This window comes from Hemitrygon akajei, chromosome 2 (assembly GCF_048418815.1).
Source record: "Hemitrygon akajei chromosome 2, sHemAka1.3, whole genome shotgun sequence".
NCBI classification, from domain to species: Eukaryota; Metazoa; Chordata; class Chondrichthyes; order Myliobatiformes; family Dasyatidae; genus Hemitrygon; species Hemitrygon akajei.
This window is the reverse complement of record NC_133125.1, coordinates 1,520,688-1,538,398: the sequence shown is the minus strand read 5'-3', so window position 1 is coordinate 1,538,398 and position 17,711 is coordinate 1,520,688. Positions and strand designations below refer to the sequence as shown.

At 41.4% G+C, this 17,711-nt stretch overlaps 1 protein-coding gene across 1 annotated transcript in view; it reads left to right on the top strand.

Annotated features, from left to right (window-relative positions):
* Nucleotides 1–17,711, top strand: part of mccc2 (methylcrotonyl-CoA carboxylase subunit 2) — a 176,452-nt gene that overhangs the window by 58,804 nt on the left and 99,937 nt on the right. The window contains exons 6-8 of the mRNA XM_073066056.1: nucleotides 2,356–2,468; nucleotides 11,831–11,944; nucleotides 17,498–17,562. Coding sequence (XP_072922157.1) covers nucleotides 2,356–2,468; nucleotides 11,831–11,944; nucleotides 17,498–17,562 — 292 coding nt within the window. The remainder of the gene's footprint in view (nucleotides 1–2,355; nucleotides 2,469–11,830; nucleotides 11,945–17,497; nucleotides 17,563–17,711) is intronic.

The window sequence follows — 17,711 nt, the reverse complement described above, 5'->3', positions numbered from 1 at the left end:
TTCATTGGCTATATTTAAGAGGAAGTTAGATATGGCCCTTGTGGCTAAAGGGATCAGGGGGTATGGAGAGAAAGCAGGTACAGGGTTCTGAGTTATATGATCAGCCATGATCGTACTGAATGGCGGTGCAGGCTCGAAGGGCCGAATGGCCTATTCCTGCACCTATTTTCTATGTTTCTATGTTTAGTGATCTATATAACCATTTAACCATGTAACAATTACAACACAGAAACAGGCCATCTCAGCCCTTCTAGTCCGTGCCGAACGCTTACTCTCACCTAGTCGCACTGACCCGCACTCAGCCCATAACCCTCCATTCCTTTCCTGTCCATATACCTATCCAATTTTACTTTAAATGACAATACCTAACCTGCCTCTACCACTTCTACTGGAAGCTCGTTCCACACAGCTACCACTCTCTGAGTAAAGAAATTTCCCCTTGTGTTACCCTTAAACTTTTGCCCCCTAACTCTCAACTCATGTCCTCTTGTTTGAATCTGCCCTACTTTCAATGGAAAAAGCCTATCCACGTCAACTCTATCTATCCCCCTCATAATTTTAAATACCTCCATCAAGTCCCCCTTCAACCTTCTACACTCCAAAGAATAAAGACCTAACTTGTTCAATCTTTCCCTGTAACTTAGGTGCTGAAACCCAGGTAACATTCTAGTAAATCTTCTCTGTACTCTCTCTATTTTGTTGACATCTTTCCTATAATTCGGTGACCAGAACTGTACACAATACTCCAAATTCGGCCTCAACAATGCCTTGTACAATTTTAACATTACATCCCAACTCCTATCCTCAATGCTCTGATTTATAAAGGCCAGCATACCAAAAGCTTTCTTCACCACCCTATCCACATGAGATTCCACCTTCAGGGAACAATGCACCATTATTCCTAGATCACTCTGTTCTACTGCATTCTTCAATGCCCTACCATTTGCTATGCATGTCCTATTTGGATTATTCCTACCAAAATGTAACACCTCACACTTATCAGCATTAAACTCCATCTGCCATTGCTCAGCCCACTCTTCTAACTGGCCTAAATCTCTCTGCAAGCTTTGAAAACCTACTTCATTATCCATAACACCACCTACCTTAGTATCATCTGCATACTTACTAATCCAATTTATCACCCCATCATCCAGACCATTAATGTTTATGACAAACATCATTGGACCCAGTACAGATCCCTGAGGCACACCACTAGTCACCGGCCTTCCAACCTGACAAACAGTTATCCACCACTACTCTCTGGCATCTCCCATCCAGCCACTGTTGAATCCATTTTACTACTTCAATATTAATACCTAAATCTACAGGACATGTTTAAACATTTGATATGCTCATTGATCTACTGGAGGTGTTTAAACATTTGTCATGTTTAGCAATCTACAATACAAAAATCAAGATGGACTTCAGAAGAAGTTTCCTTACCGACAGCATGGTGGTTAGTGTGGAGAGAGCTTGGACAAGCAAGAGAGGCTCTGCAGACAGATTTAAATGAAGGAAGGTTTGGGGGGGGGAGGTATAAACAGCAGCTTGGACTGGATAAATGCTGCCAGATGTACTCTTAATTCCTTCATGATCATGTACAATCTGAGTTGACCATGCATATCTTATAGACAATAGGTGCAGAAGTAGACCATTCGGCCCTTCGAGCCTGCACCACCATTTTGAGATCATGGCTGATCATCTACTATCAATACCCGGTTCCTGCCTTGTCCCCATATCCCTCGATTCCCCCATCCATAAGATACCTATCTAGCTCCTTCTTGAAAGCATCCAGAGAATTGGCCTCCACTGCCTTCCGAGGCAGTGCATTCCAGACCCCCACAACTCTCTGGGAGAAGAAGTTTTTCCTTAATTCTTTCCTAAATGACCTACCCCTTGTTCTCAAACCATGCCCTCTGGTACTGGACTCTCCCAGCATCTGGAACTTATTTCCTGCCTCTATCTTGTCCAATCCCTTATATTCAAAGAATATCAAAAGAGCACCAGATGCTGGGAAGCTGAAATAAAATCAGTTAGGAACATTCAATGACTCAGGCAGCCTTTGTGGAAAGAAACAGCGTGGTAACATTTCACTTATATGAACTTCGTCAAAACATATATTTGTGTTTTTCCGTTGAGGCAAATTACAGAGAAATTTGTAGAATATTATTTCTGCCTAATGACAGATATATTAGCAAAATTTTGGACAAATGTTAAGAATTGTTAAAATGGCCCTTTCACGTTCTATAATTGTTTGTATAACAGTTAAGGTAGGATTGAAATTAAATATAATAGAGAAGAAAGGTAGTACATTTGATGTTTTAAATCTTTTCTCCGTTATGTGTCTTCAATCAGTTGACTCAGGGGGTGCAAACCTCCCACGACAAGCAGACGTGTTTCCAGATAGAGACCATTTTGGACGCATCTTTTATAATCAGGCCGTTATGTCTTCAATGGGAATTGCTCAGGTAAAGGAATGATTTCAGATCCATTGTTTACATTTAGTTAGTTTAAATGCAATATAAAAATATTAAGTCAAAATTGCTTGTAAGCCTCAAAATTTCTCTCAGAAAAAGAATTCCTATTTGAGACTAATAATTCACTGAGGATATATTATTCATTTATATGTTTGATAACTATCTCATAATTAAGGATTCAACATTCAATATATTTTCAAGTGCACTGTTGTAGAGAAGATGGAACTGTGGTGCCTGGTTAGTTCACATCTTCTGCAGAAACAATTAGCTATATTTGTCAAATAGACGTTGAAACATACAGTGACATGCATTGTGTGTGTCAAATCAAATCAGCGAGGATTGGGCTGGGGAACCCCCAAGTGCCGTCACGCACACTTCTAGCACGTTCACTGCTCATTAACCCTAACCGTATGTCGTTGGCATATGGGAGAAAGCCCATGTGGTCATGAGCAGAATGTACAAATGCCTTACAGGCAGCAGTGCGCATTGAGCCCCTAAACTTACAGCTGCTGGTGTAAAGCGATTACACTAACTGTTGCTCCTATAAGGAGGGAATACAACGTTTTTGCTTCAAGTGGAAAAAGCTTTCAGTTCAAACAAGAAGGTTGTCAGTTTAAGGCACAGATTAATCAGGTGATCAGCTTGTATCCGGCCGTTAAATATACTCTGAGTCGTTCTGAATGTGGAAAACTACAAGTAAAATGTATGGTGTTATTTGATCAAATAAATCATAGGGGAGAAATCACAAACAAATGCATGAGTGGCAAGTTATATTCTTTTAATGAGAATAGTTAATTTGCCATGAATCAGTGAGAATAGTTAATAGCCACTGTGAAACAGTGAGAGTAGTAAGAACTCACCATGAAACTGTGAGAATAGTTAATAACTCACCATGAAACAGTGTAGTTAATAACTCACCATAAAGCAGTGAGAATGGTTAATAACTTACCATGAAACAGTGAGAATAGTTAATAACCACCGTGAAACTGAGAATTGTGAATAACTCTACCATGAAACAATGAGAATAGTTAATGGAGGTTGGTGACCAGTGGTGTTCCGCAGGAATCTGTTCTGGGAACCCTTCTTTTTGTGATTTTTATAAATGACCTGGTTGAGGAAGTAGAAGGGTGGGTTGATAAGTTTGCTGATGACACAAAGGTTGGGGGTGTTGGTGGTAGTCTGGAGGCTTGTTTGAGGTTACAGTGGGATATCGATAGGATGCAGAACTGGGCTGAGAAGTGGCAGATAGAGTTCAACCCAGATAAGTGTGAAGTGGTTCATTTTGGTATGTCAAATTTGAAGACAAAATATAGAATTAACACTATATTAATATAGTAAGATTCTTGGCAGTGTGGAGGATCAGGGAGATCTTGGGGTCCAAGTCCATAGGACACTCAAAGCTGCTGCGCAGATTGACAGTGTTATAAAGAAGGCATATGGTGTGTTGGCATTCATCAACCATGGGATTGAATTCAACAGCTGTGAGTTAATGTTACAGCTATATAAGACCTTGGTCAGACCCCACTTGGTGTACCGTGTTCAGTTCTGGCTACCTCACTACAGGAAGGATGTAGATATTATAGATAGAGTTCAGAGGAGATTTACAAGGATGTTGCCTGGATTGGAGGGCATAACTTATGAGAATAGGTTGAGTGAACTTGGACTTTTCTCCGTGGAATGATGAAGGATGAGAAGTGACCTGATAGAGGTGTATAAGATGATGAAAGGCGTTGATCGTGTGGATAGCCAGAGGTTGAATTGGCTAAAGATCATTCCTCAATTATGAGGCTAGTCCCTCAAGTTCTGGATACCCCCACCAGAGGGAACATTCTCTCCATATCCACCTTATTAAGTCCTTTCAATATTTTGTTGGTTTCACTGAGATCCCCATGCATTTTTCTAAATTCCAGTGAGTACAGACCTAAAGATGACAAACACTCAGATGATAATGCCTTCATTTCTGGAATCATCCTCTAAAACCTCTCTGGACTCTCTCCAATTACAATACATTCCTTCAGAGATATGGGGCCCAAAACTGTTGACAATACTAAGTGCAGCCTGACTATTGTTGCATAAAGCCTCAGCATTATCTCATTGCTTTTATATTCTATTCCCCTTGAAGTAAATGCCAACATTGCATTTACCTTCTTTACCACAGACTCAACCTGTAAATTCAACTTCTGGGAGTCTTGCACAAGGATTCCCAAGTCCCTTTGTGTCTCTGATGTTTGAATTTTCTCCCCATTTAGATAATAGTCTGCACTATTTTTCCTTTTACCAAAATGTGTTATCATACATTTCCCAACACTGTATCCATCTGCCACTTTTTTTGCCTATTCTTCCAATTAGTCAAAGTTCTGCTGCAATCACATTGCTTCTTCAGCACTCTCTAACCCTCTATCTTCATATCATCTGCAAAATTTGCCACAAAGCCATCAATTCCACTATCTAAATCTCTGTCAAACAATGTGAAAAGTAGCAGTCCCAATACTGATCCCTGAGGAACACCACTAGTCACTGGCAGCCAACCAGAAAAGACCAATTTATTCCCACTCACTGCCTCTTGCCTGTCAGCCATTCCTCTATCCATGCCAGTATCTTTTCTGTAATGAAATAGGATTTTATCTTGTTAAGCAGCCTTATCAAATGCCTTCTGAAAATATAAGTAAAAGACATCCACTGCCTCTCCTTTATCCACCCTGCTTGTTACTTCCTCAAAGCATTCTAACAGATTTGTCAGACAAACTTTCCATTTACAAGAACTATGCTGACTTTGACTTAATTTATCATTAGTCTCCAAGCAGCCCGAAACCTCGTCCTTAGTAATAGACTCCGACACTTTCCCAGCCACTGAGGTTAGGCTAACTGGTCTATAATTTCCTTTCTTTTGTCCTCCTCCCTTCTTAAAGAGTGGAGTGACATTTGCAATCTTCCAGTCCTCCAGGACATGCCAGAGTCAAGTGATTCTTCAAAGATCATGACCAATGCATTCGTTATCTCTTCAGCAACCTCTCTCAGGTCTCTGAGCTATAGTCCATCTGGTCCAGGTGACTTATCCACCTTAAGACTTTTGAGTTTGCCTAGCACTTTTTCCTTTGTATTATCAATGGTACTCACTGCTGCTCCGACACTCACAGACCTCTGGCATACAGCTAGTGTCTTCCACACCCCATAACTACCTCACCAGCATAATTTTCCAGTGGTCCAGTATTGACACTCACCTTTTTATTCTTTATTTAACTAAAAAACTTTTAGTATCCTGCTTTATGTTATTTACTAGTTTGCCCTCATATTTCATCTTTTCCCTTCTTATAGCTTTTTTAGTTGCCTTTTGTTGGATTTTAAAAGTTTCCCAATCATCCAACTTCCCATTCACTTTTGCTAACGTATATGCCCTTTTATTGGCTTTTATGCAGTCCTTAACCTACCTTGTCAGCTATGGGTGCCTAGACCTGCCATTTGAGAGCAGCTTCTTCTGTGGGACATATCTATCCTTCGCCTTATGAACTATTCCCAGAAAATTCAGCCACCTCTGCTCTGCCATCATCCCCGTCAGTATCCTCCTCCAATACCTGTTGTTAAGGAAGATGGTTACGAGGGTACTCTGTGTTGGCTCCTTGACCTCTTTCCCCTCCCGACTGTAACCCAGTTTCCTGTGTTGGGTGTAACTACCTCTCTAAATGTCCTATCTATGACCCCTTTCAGCCTCCCTAATGATCCGGAGTTCATCCAGTTCCAGCTCCAACTTAATGCAGATTGTTAGAAGCTGCAACTGGATGTGCATCTTGCATTTGTAGTTGTTAGGGACACTGGAGGTTTCCCTGCCTTCCCACATCCCAGAAGAGGAGCATTCCACTATCTTGCCTGGATTTTCTACTGTCCGAGCTGAGCAGATATAAAGAAAGGAATGAACAAAAAAACTTACCCTCGAGCTTTATTTTGTTTGCTGTATCTAACTGCTAAAGTCACAAAGAGCTAAAGCCTCAAGATCACCACTCCAACTCTGTCCACTGCGCTTGCCCCTGCCTTCCTTTAATTTGCTCTTGCTAACTAATCCAAAACACGAATTGGTCACTGGTCAGAGCTCTATTTCGCTGTAGCAACCCACTTCTTCCTTTTGTACTCGGACAGTGTACCTGAGTGAAGTACTCTCTTGTAAAAACTTCCAATATCCAGATTGGTTGCTGGTCAAAGCTCTATTTTACTGTAACAACCCATTATTCCTTTTTCTATTCGGCCACTGGCCTGAGTGGTTAATGGTTAATAACTCACCATGAAACAGAATAGTTAATAACCACCGTGAAACAGTGAGAATAGATAGATAGATAGATAGATAGATAGATAGATAGATAGATACTTTATTCATCCCCATGGGGAAATTCAACTTTTTTCCAATGTCCCATACACTTGTTGTAGCAAAACTAATTACATACAATACTTAACTCAGTAAAAAATATGATATGCATCTAAATCACTATCTCAAAAAGCATTAATAATAGCTTTTAAAAAGTTCTTAAGTCCTGGCGGTAGAATTGTAAAGCCTAATGGCATTGGGGAGTATTGACCTCTTCATCCTGTCTGAGGAGCATTGCATCGATAGTAATCTGTCACTGAAACTGCTTCTCTGTCTCTGGATGGTGCTATGTAGAGGATGTTCAGAGTTTTCCATAATTGACCGTAGCCTACTCAGCGCCCTTCGCTCAGCTACCGATGTTAAACTCTCCAGTACTTTGCCCACGACAGAGCCCGCCTTCCTTACCAGCTTATTAAGACGTGAGGCGTCCCTCTTCTTAATGCTTCCTCCCCAACATGCCACCACAAAGAAGAGGGCGCTCTCCACAACTGACCTATAGAACATCTTCAGCATCTCACTACAGACATTGAATGACGCCAACCTTCTAAGGAAGTACAGTCGACTCTGTGCCTTAGCTAATATCTCTACCTTGAAGTGGTGAGAATAGTTAATAACTGCACCATGAAACAGTGAGAATAGTTAATAACCACCATGAAACAGTGAGAATAGTTAAAAACTCCACTGTGAACCAATGAAAATGGTTAATAACACCATGAAATGGTGAGGATAGTTAATAACTCACCATAAAACAGTGAGAATAGTTAATAACGGCATGAAACAGAATAGTTAATAACTCACCATGTAATAGTGAGAATAGTTAAGAACTCACCATAAAACAGTGAGAATAGTTAATAACGGCATGAAACAGAGAATAGTTAGTAACTCACCATGTAATAGTGAGAATAGTTAAGAACTCACTATGAAACAGTGAGAATAGTTAATAACTCACCAAGAAATGGAGAGAATAGTTAATGAGATGGCATGAAACAGTGTGTAGTTAATAACTCACCATGTAACAGTGAAAACAGTTAATAACGGCATGAAACAGTGAGAATAGTTTTTTTCATTTTAAAATCTTTTTTATTAATTATTGAAGATTAACAAAAAAGATACATTAAATCAATATGTCATTATGTACAATAAGGAATTAAATTAGCAAATAATTGATTAACAAAGCTAAGCAATATATCAATAATAATAAGAAAAAATAAAGTGTTAAGTATTTTTTTGAAAGAAAAAGAAGGAAAAAAGAACTCCTACTAATTGAAAAAAAAAACAAACAAAAAAACCCCAACTGCTACCATCCGGGAAGCGGTACCGCAGCTAAAAACCAAGACCAACAGGCTCTGGGACAGCTTCTTCCACCAGCCCATCAGACTGATTAACTCACGCTGATTTGAGTGTATTTCTATATTACATTGACTTCTGTTTGTTATAAATTACTATGATTGCACATGGCACATATAGATGGAGACGTAATGTAAAGATTTTTATCGTCATGTATGTGAAGGATTAAGAGATAAATTCAATACTTAATGAAAACTTTGCTTCATTGCTCACCAGGGAAAAAGACTTTGGCAATTTTGGGGATGACTTACAGCAGACTAAAACACTTAAGCATATAGACATTAAGAAAGAGGATGTGCTGGAGCTTCTGAAAAGCATTAAGTTAGATAAATCTCTGGGGACCGGATGAGATTTACCCCAGGATACCGTGGGAAGCGAGGGAGGAGATTGCTGAGCCTCTTGTGATGATCTTTGCATCATCAATAGGGACAGGAGAAGTACTAAAGGATTGGAGAGTTGCAAGTCTGTTCCCTTGTTCAAGAAAGGGAGTAGAGATAACTCAGGAAATCATAGACCAGTGAGTCTGACATCAGTGGTGGGCAAGTTGTTGGAAAAGAACCTGGGAGACAGGATTTATAAGCATTTGGAGAGACATAATCTGATAAGCGATAGTCAGCATGGTTTTGTCAAGGGTAGGTCATGTTTAACAAGACTGATTGAATTCCTTGAGGATGTAACAAAACATATTGATGAAGGTAGAGCAGTGGATGTAGTGTATATGGATTTCAGTAAGACATTTGGTAAGGTTCCTCATGCAAGGCTTCTTCAGAATGTAAGGAGGCATGGGATCCAAGGAGACCTTGCTTTGTGAATCCAGAAGGCAAAGGGTGGTTGTAGATAATTCATATTCTGCATGGAGGTCAGTGACCAGTGGTGTTCCGCAAGGGATCTGTTCTGGGACCCCTACTCTTAATGATTTTTATAAATGACCTGGATGAGGAAGTGGAGGGATGGGTTAGTAAATTTGCTGATGGCACAAAGGTTGGAGGTGTTGTGGATAGTGTGGAGGGCTGTCAGAGGTTACAGTGGGACATTGATAGGATGCAGAACTGGGCTGAGAAGTGGCAGGTGGAGTTCAACCCAGATAAATATGAGGTGGTTCGTTTTGGTTGGTCAAATTTGAAGACAGAATGTAATATTAATGGTGCAACTCTTGGCAGTGTGCAGGATCTGAGAGATTTTGGGGCCCATGTTCATAGGACACTCAAAGCCGCTGCACAGGTTGACAGTGTTGTAAAGAAGGTGTATGGTGTGTTGGCCTTCATCAACCATGGGGTTAAGTTCAAGAGCCGTTGAGGTAATGTTACAGCTATATAAGGCCTTGGTCAGACCCCACTTGAAGTACCGTGTTCAGTTCTGGTCACCTCACTACAGGAAGGATGTGGATACTATAGAGAGAGTGCAGAGGAGATTTCCAAGGATGTTGCCTGGATTGGAGAGTGTGCTTTATTAGAATAGGTTGAGCAAACTTGGCCTTTTCTCCTTGGAGCGATGGAGGATGAGAGGTGAACTGATAGAGGTGTATAAGATGATGAGGTGCATTGATCGTGTGGATAGCCAGAGGCTTTTTCCCAGCGCTTTAATGGCTAACACAAGGGGGCATAGTTTCAAGGTGCTTGGAAATAGGTACCAAGGTTATGTCAGGGGTAAGTTTTTCACAGAGAGAGTGACGGGTGCGTGGAATGCACTGCAGGCGGTGGTAGTGGAAGTGGATACAATAGAGTCTTTTAGATAGGTACATGGAGCTTAGAAAAATAGAAGGCAATGTGCTAGGGAAATGCTAGGCAGTTTCTAGAGTAGGTTACATGGTCGGCACAACAGAGTGCTTAAGGAAGTAGCCCAAGAAATAGTGGATGCTTTAGTGATAATTTTTCAAAACTCCTTAGATTCTGGATTAGTTCCTGATGATTGGAGGGTGGCTAATGTAACCCCACTTTTTAAAAAAGGAAGGAGAGAAAAACCGGGGAATTATAGACCGGTTAGTCTGACATCAGTGGTGGGGAAAATGCTAGAGTCCGTTATCAAATGTGTGAAAACAGCACATTTGGAAAGAGGAGAAATCATCGGACAGAGTCAGCATGGATTTGTGAAAGGAAAATCATGTCTGACGAATCTTAGAGAATTTTTTGAAGATGTAACTAGTAGAGTGAATGGGGAGAGCCAGTGGATGTAGTATATTTAGATTTTCAAAAAGCTTTTGACAAGGTCCCACACAGGAGATTAGTGTGCAAACTTAAAGCACACGGTATTGGGGGTATGGTATTGATGTGGATAGAGAATTGGTTGGCTGACAGGAAGCAAAGAGTGGGAGTAAACGGGACCTTTTCAGAATGGCAGGCAGTGACTAGTGGGGTACCGCAAGGCTCAGTGCTGGGACCCCAGTTGTTTACAATATATATTAATGATTTAGACGAGGGAATTAAATGCAGCATCTCCAAGTTTGCGGATGACACGAAGCTGGGCGGCGGTGTTAGCTGTGAGGAGGATGCTAAGAGGATGCAGGGTGACTTGGATAGGTTAGGTGAGTGGGCAAATTCATGGCAGATGCAATTTAATGTGGATAAATGTGAGGTTATCCACTTTGGTTGCAAGAACAGGAAAACAGATTATTATCTGAATGGTGGCCGATTAGGAAAAGGGGAGGTGCAACGAGACCTGGGTGTCATTGTACACTAGTCATTGAAGGTGGGCATGCAGGCACAGCAGGCGGTGAAAAAGGCAAATGGTATGTTGGCATTCATAGCAAGAGGATTTGAGTACAGGAGCAGGGAGGTTCTACTGCAGTTGTACAAGGCCTTGGTAAGACTGCACCTAGAGTATTGTGTGCAGTTTTGGTCCCCTAATCTGAGGAAAGACATTCTTGCCATAGAGGGAGTACAAAGAAGGTTCACCAGATTGATTCCTGGGATGGCAGGACTTTCATATGAAGAAAGACTGGATTGACTAGGCTTATACTCGCTGGAATTTAGAAGATTGAGGGGGTTCTTATTGAAATGTATAAAATTCTAAAGGGATTAGACAGGCTAGATGCAGGAAGATTGTTTCTGATGTTGGGGAAGTCCAGAACGAGGGGTCACAGTTTAAGGATAAAGGGGAAGCCTTTTAGGACCGAGATGAGGAAAAACTTCTTCACACAGAGAGTGGTGAATCTGTGGAATTCTCTGCCACAAGAAACAGTTGAGGTCGGTTCATTGGCTGTATTTAAGAAGAAGTTAGATATGGCCCTTGTGGCTAAAGGGATCAGGGGGGTATGGAGAGAATGCAGGTACAGGGTTCTGAGTTGGATGATCAGCCATGATCATACTGAATGACGGTGCAGGCTCGAAGGGTCGAATGGCCTACTCCTGCACCTATTTTCTATGTTTCTATGTTTCTACAACATTGTAGGTCGAAGGGCCTGTAATGTACTGTAGATTTCTTTGTCCTATGAAACAGTGAGAATAGTTAAAGAAAGACTCCATTGTGAAAGAGTGAGAATAGTTAATGAAGTTATTCTGATATTAAACTAAACAATTCAAAATGAAACAGTTATGACATTAAACTGTATAACTCACAATGGAACATTTCTGATATTCAGCTGAATAGCTCACCTAGAAGCAGTTCTGATAATAAAAACTATTTGTAAATTTTTTGATTATTTCTCTGTTTCTAGATTGCAGTGGTGATGGGTTCATGCACAGCAGGAGGGGCATACGTACCTGCCATGGCTGATGAAAGTATTATCGTGAAGAATCAAGGAACAATTTTCTTAGGAGGCCCACCTCTAGTACGTGTAGTTTCTGTGTGTATGAAACTCTGGGATTGGGGTGAAAATGACGATCAAGCTCGTATTTGTCATAACAACTTCATATGAATAGCTGTGCCCTTGTCATTTACCAGGGTCAGCTTTAGGATTCCATCTATCAGGTATTTCTGACTGAATTTTTATTATTCACAACAAAGGTACAAAAGTATACCAAAAGGTTACAGTCATAAGGTAAGAGGCATAGATTGAATGGATAACCAGATACTCTTTCCAAGGACAGAAATGGTTCATATAAGAGGGCATAATTTTAAAGTACTTGAAGGAAAGCATACAGAGAATATTGTAGATAGGTTTTTCCACACAGAGACTGGTGTGTGCATGGAACACACTGCCAGGAATGGTGGCAGAGACAGATGCAGTAGGGACATTTAAGAGACTTGTAGATAGGCACGCTGATGAAAGAAGAATGAAGGGCTATGTGGGAGGGAAGGGTAAGATTGATCTTGGAGTAGGTTAAAAAGTTGGCTGAACATTGTGAGTCGGAGGGCCTGTACTATGCTGTTGTGTTCTATGTTCGGCATATAAGTGACAATCAGAATCAGGTTTATTATCACCGGCATGTGTCATGAAATTTGTTAATTTAGCAGCAGCAGTTCAATGCAATACATAATACTGAGGAAGAGAAAAAAATGTAAAAATAAATAAATTGCAATGTCTATATATTGAATAGATTAAGAATCCTGTAAAAACAGAAATAATGAATATTAAACAAAAGTGAGATTTTGTTCATGGGTTCAATGGCCATTTAGGAATCAGATGGCAGAAGGGAAGAAGCTGAATAAAGAGAGTGTCTAACTCTCAGTATTTGATGACTAAAATTCAGAAAAATGCAGGGAGGGGGATCTCACTGAAACCTACTGAATGTTAAAAAGACTGTATAGGGTGGATGTGGAGAGAATGTTTTCTATGGTGGGGGTATCCAGAACTAGAGGACACAGCCTCAAAATTGAGGGGCGACACTTTAGAACAGAGATAAAGAGGAACTTTTCTAACCAGAGAGTAGTAAATCTGTGGAATGCTCAGCCACAAACTGCAGTGGTGACCAATGTTCCCTCTAATTTTTAGTAGTCAGTGTGCGCAAAAATCTTATGTTGTGCAAATTTTTTTCCTGTTACAAAAGTATGTGCGCACTGAATGCACACATGGCATAGTTTATGTAGGTTTACTAAATATTTGACATAAAACTGCACAGAATAACAACAAAATAACATACATATTTAAGTGATCCAAAAGCTGCCCCAGTCAGTGCTGTCACAAAAACAAATGAGGCTGTAAGAATTGATAACGAGGGACCAGAGCATCTTGAAAAGATAAACATAGTGCCCACTAGACTAGAGAACTCTGTTGTTTTGGCCAACTTTGCTGATAAGGCCTCTCACTTAACCCCTAAACAGAGCAAGCAGCTGACAAAACTAATTAACAGGCATGCAGATTTATGTCCCGATGTCCCGAGGCGATGCAAGGGGACAATACATGATGTTATTGTTACTTCAGCCCAGCCTATTAAACAGCACCCCTATCGGATGAATCTAGAAAAGAGTAAGCTAGTGGAAAAAGAAATTCCCCCTCATGTTACCCTTAAACTCAGGCTCAGGTACAGCTGTTAATAGCACATCATTACGTAGCCGAGGGGAAATTCGAAGAGGAGGCGTTGGAAATGTTTGTTGAGGGTAAAGCACTAACTGAGGCTGAGGTTCAGCTTCAGGCAGAGAAAATGAAGTATGAACATGAGTTCCGGATAAGGAAGCTGGAGGCAGAGCAGGAGAGAGAAGAGGCTGAAAGGCAGAGAGATGAAAGGGAGAAAGAGTTTGAGCTGGAAAAGTTAAAGGCATTGCAGGGAGGGGGACAGGCCGTAGACCTAGTCAGGGGGTTCAAGGTTGGTCAGGAGGTTAAGTTGGTACCCCCATTCGAGGAGATGGATGTCGATAGGTACTTCCTCCATTTTAAGAAAGTTGCTATCAAATCAGGACTGGCCTAAGGAGAAGTGGGCTGTTCTGTTACAGAGTGTTCTTAAGGGGAAGGCTCAGCAAGCCTATTTGGCATTGTCTATGGATGAGGCTAAGGATTATGAGGAAGTAAAGCGGGCTATACTGAGGGGTTACGAGCTGGTTCCAGAGGCATACCGGCAGAGATTCCGGAATTTGAGAAAGCCGTGGGACCGCACATATTTAGAGTTTGCCTGTGAAATGCACATGTACTGTGATCGCTGGTGTGCCTTGAAAGGGGTCAATGGAGATTTTGAGAAGCTGAAACAGCTGGTGCTGATTGAGCAGTTTAAGAGCTATGTTCGCGAGGGTATGAGGACCTATTTAGATGAGAGAGAGGCAGAAACACTGGCTGGTACCCTGGCAGGGGAGATAAAAGACGAGTCTGCTGAGACGCCAGCAGACACGCCACTGGACACTGAAAGAGTGTTGTGCACCCACAGGAAGGTGGGGGCTTGGAGGATCGATTTGGGGGAATCGGTCAGAGGCTCACAGTGTGTGAAGGCAAGCCGTTGGGGGCTTGTGTGTGTGTCCACCCTCGCCTGGGTGACAAGTTCATCACTGAAGAATGGTCTGGCCTGGAACGGAGGGGTCATAATCGGTGACCACAACGGTACAACAGAACAAGAAGACAATGGAAGGTTTGCCTGCTGCAGCTACTCATCTCTCACTCGCTCTCTCTCTCTCTCTCTCTCCAACAGTACAACAGTACAACAGCAACTACCTCGACTGAACAGAACTCTGCATTATCTTAAGACTATTCATTTACCCCTAGAATTTGATAGAGCTTGGTTTTGATTCCTTTTCTACACTTCTGTATATATCATTACTAACCTGTTTTATATGTATATTTGCATTTTATTGTACTGTATTACTAGTTTACTAATAAACACTTTTAGTTACAGTACCACCAGACTCCAACGTCTCATTCCATTTCTGCTGGTTTGGTAACCCAGTCACAGGGTACATGACAGGTGATTTTAACTTACCACATATTGACTGGGAGTCCCACACTCTGAAGGGGCTAGATGGCTTGGAGTTTGTCAAATGTGTTCAGGAACGTTTTCTAAATCAATATATAGAGGTACCTACTAGAGAGGATGCAATTCTTAATCTCCTATTAGGGAACCAGACAGGTCGGGTGACAGTAGTATGTGTAGGCAAACATTTTGGGTCCAGTGACCATAAGTTAGGTCTTTATTCTTTGGAACGTAGAAGGTTGAGGGGGGACTTGATAGAGGTATTTAAAATTATGAGGGGGATAGATAGAGTTGACGTGGATAGGCTTTTTCCATTGAGAATCTCCAGGGGAGATTCAAACAAGAGGAAGTGAGTTGAGAATTAAGGGGCAAAAGTTTAAGGGTAACATGAGGGGGAATTTCTTTGCTCAGAGAGTGGTAGCTGTGTGGAATGAGCTTCCAGTAGAAGTGGTAGAGGCAGGTTCGATATTGTCATTTAAAGTAAAATTGGATAGGTATATGGACAGGAAAGGAATGGAGGGTTATGGGCTGAGTGCGGGTCAGTGGGATTAGGTGAGAGTAAGCGTTCGGCACGGACTAGAAGGGCCGAGATGGCCTGTTTCCGTGCTGTAGTTGTTATATGGTTATATGGTTATAATGTGAATGTAAACCTGAAGGGGTTTCTACAAGTATATTAAGAGTAAAAGGATAGTAAGGGACAATTTGGTCCCCTAGAAGAACAGAGTGGTCGTCTAAGTGTGGGCCCTCATGAGATAGGGAGATATTAAACAGTTTTTTTGCATCAGTATTTACTCAGGAAACTGGCATAGCATATATGGAAGGAAGGGAAACAAGCAGTAGTGTCATGGAACATATAGAGATTAAAGAGGAGGAGGTGCTTGCTGCCTTACAGTGAATAAAGGTAGATAAATCCCCAGGGCCTGACATGATATTTCCTCAGACCTTGAGAGAGACTAGTGTAGAAATTGCAGGGGCCCTGGCAGAAATATTTTAAATGTCCTTAGCCACGGGTGCAGTGCCAGAGGATTGGAGGGTAGCTCATGTTGTTCCGTTGTTTAAAAAAGGCTCCAAAAGTAAACCAGGTAATTACAGACCGGTGAGCCTGACATCAGTAGTAGGTAAATTATTGGAAGGTGTTCTGGGCGATCAGATATACAAGTATTTGGACAGCCAAGGGCTGATTAAGGATAGTTAGCATGGCTTTGTGCGTGGTAGATCGTGTTTAATGAATCTTGTAGAGTTTTTTAAGGATGTTACCAAGAAAGTAGATGAAGAAAAGACTGTGAATGTTGTATACATGAACTTTAGTAAGGCATTTGACAAGGTCCCACATGGGAGGTTAGTTCAGAAGGTTCAGGCACTAGGTATCCATGGAGAGGTTGTAAACTGGATTTGAAATTGGCTGTGTGGGAGAAGACAGAGAGTGGTAGTGGATGATTGTTTCTCAGACTGGAGGCCTGTGACTAGTGGTGTGCCTCAGGGAGCTATGCTGGGACCATTTTTATTTGTTGTCTATATCAATCTATATCAATGATCTAGATGATAATGTGGTAAATGGATCAGCAAATTTGCTGATGACACTAAGATTTGAGGCGTTGTGGACAGCAAGGAAGGTTTTCAAAGCTTGCAGATGGATCTGGACCAAATGGAAAAATGGGCCAGAAAATGGCAGATGAATTTAATGCAGACAAGTGTGAGGTGTTGCATTTTAGAAGGACAAATCAAGGTAGGACATACACACTAAATGGTAGGGCACTGAGGAGTGCGGAGGAACAAAGGGATCTGGGAGTTCAGATACATAGTTGCCTGAAAGTGGCGTCACAGGTAGACAGGGTTGTAAAGAAGGCGTTTGGCATCCTGGCATTCATAAATCAAAGTATTGAGTATAGGAGTTGGGATGTTATGGTGAGGTTGTATAAGACATTGGTGAAGCTAAATTTTGAGTATTGTGCGCAGTTCTGGTCACCTAACTATAGGAAGGATATCAGTAAGATTGAAAGAGTGCAGAGAAGATTTACTAGGATGTTGCCAGTTCTTCAGGAATTGAGTTACAGGGAAAGATTGAACAGATCAGGACTTTATTCCTTGGTTTATTTGATAGAGGTTTACAAAATTATGAGGGGTATGGACAGAGTAAATGTGAATAGGCTCTTTCCACTTAGATTAGGAGAGAGAAATACAAGAGGACTTGGCTTTAGGGTGAAAGGAGAAAGGTTTAGGACAAACATTATGGGGAACTTCTTCACTCAGAGAGTTGTGGGAGTGTGGAACGAGCTGCCATCTGACATAGGGCTCACTTTTAAGTTTTAAGAATAAATTGGATATATACATGGATGGGAGAGGTCTGGAGTGTTATGGACTGGGTGCAGGTCAATGGGACTAGCGGAATAAAGTTTAGGCACAGACTAGAAGGGCTGAATGGCTTGTTTTCTGTTCTGTAGTTCTAAGTTAAGTGAAGAAGCTAGCATTCTATGGTGAAACATTTGCCCTCCCCTCATACTGGCAAGCAGAAATATTAATGACACCTTCTGATTGTTGGACACCTGTAGGTGAAAGCTGCAACTGGTGAAGAGGTGTCAGCCGAAGACCTGGGAGGTGCTGATCTCCACTGCAGGTAAACCACCATATTCAACAACTCTTGCTATATTTATTTGAACAAATATATTTATATTCTTACAAGAGATCTGTAGATGTTGGAAGTCTGGAGCAACACATACCAGATACTGAAGGAACTCAGCATGTCAGGCAGCATCTGTGGAATGA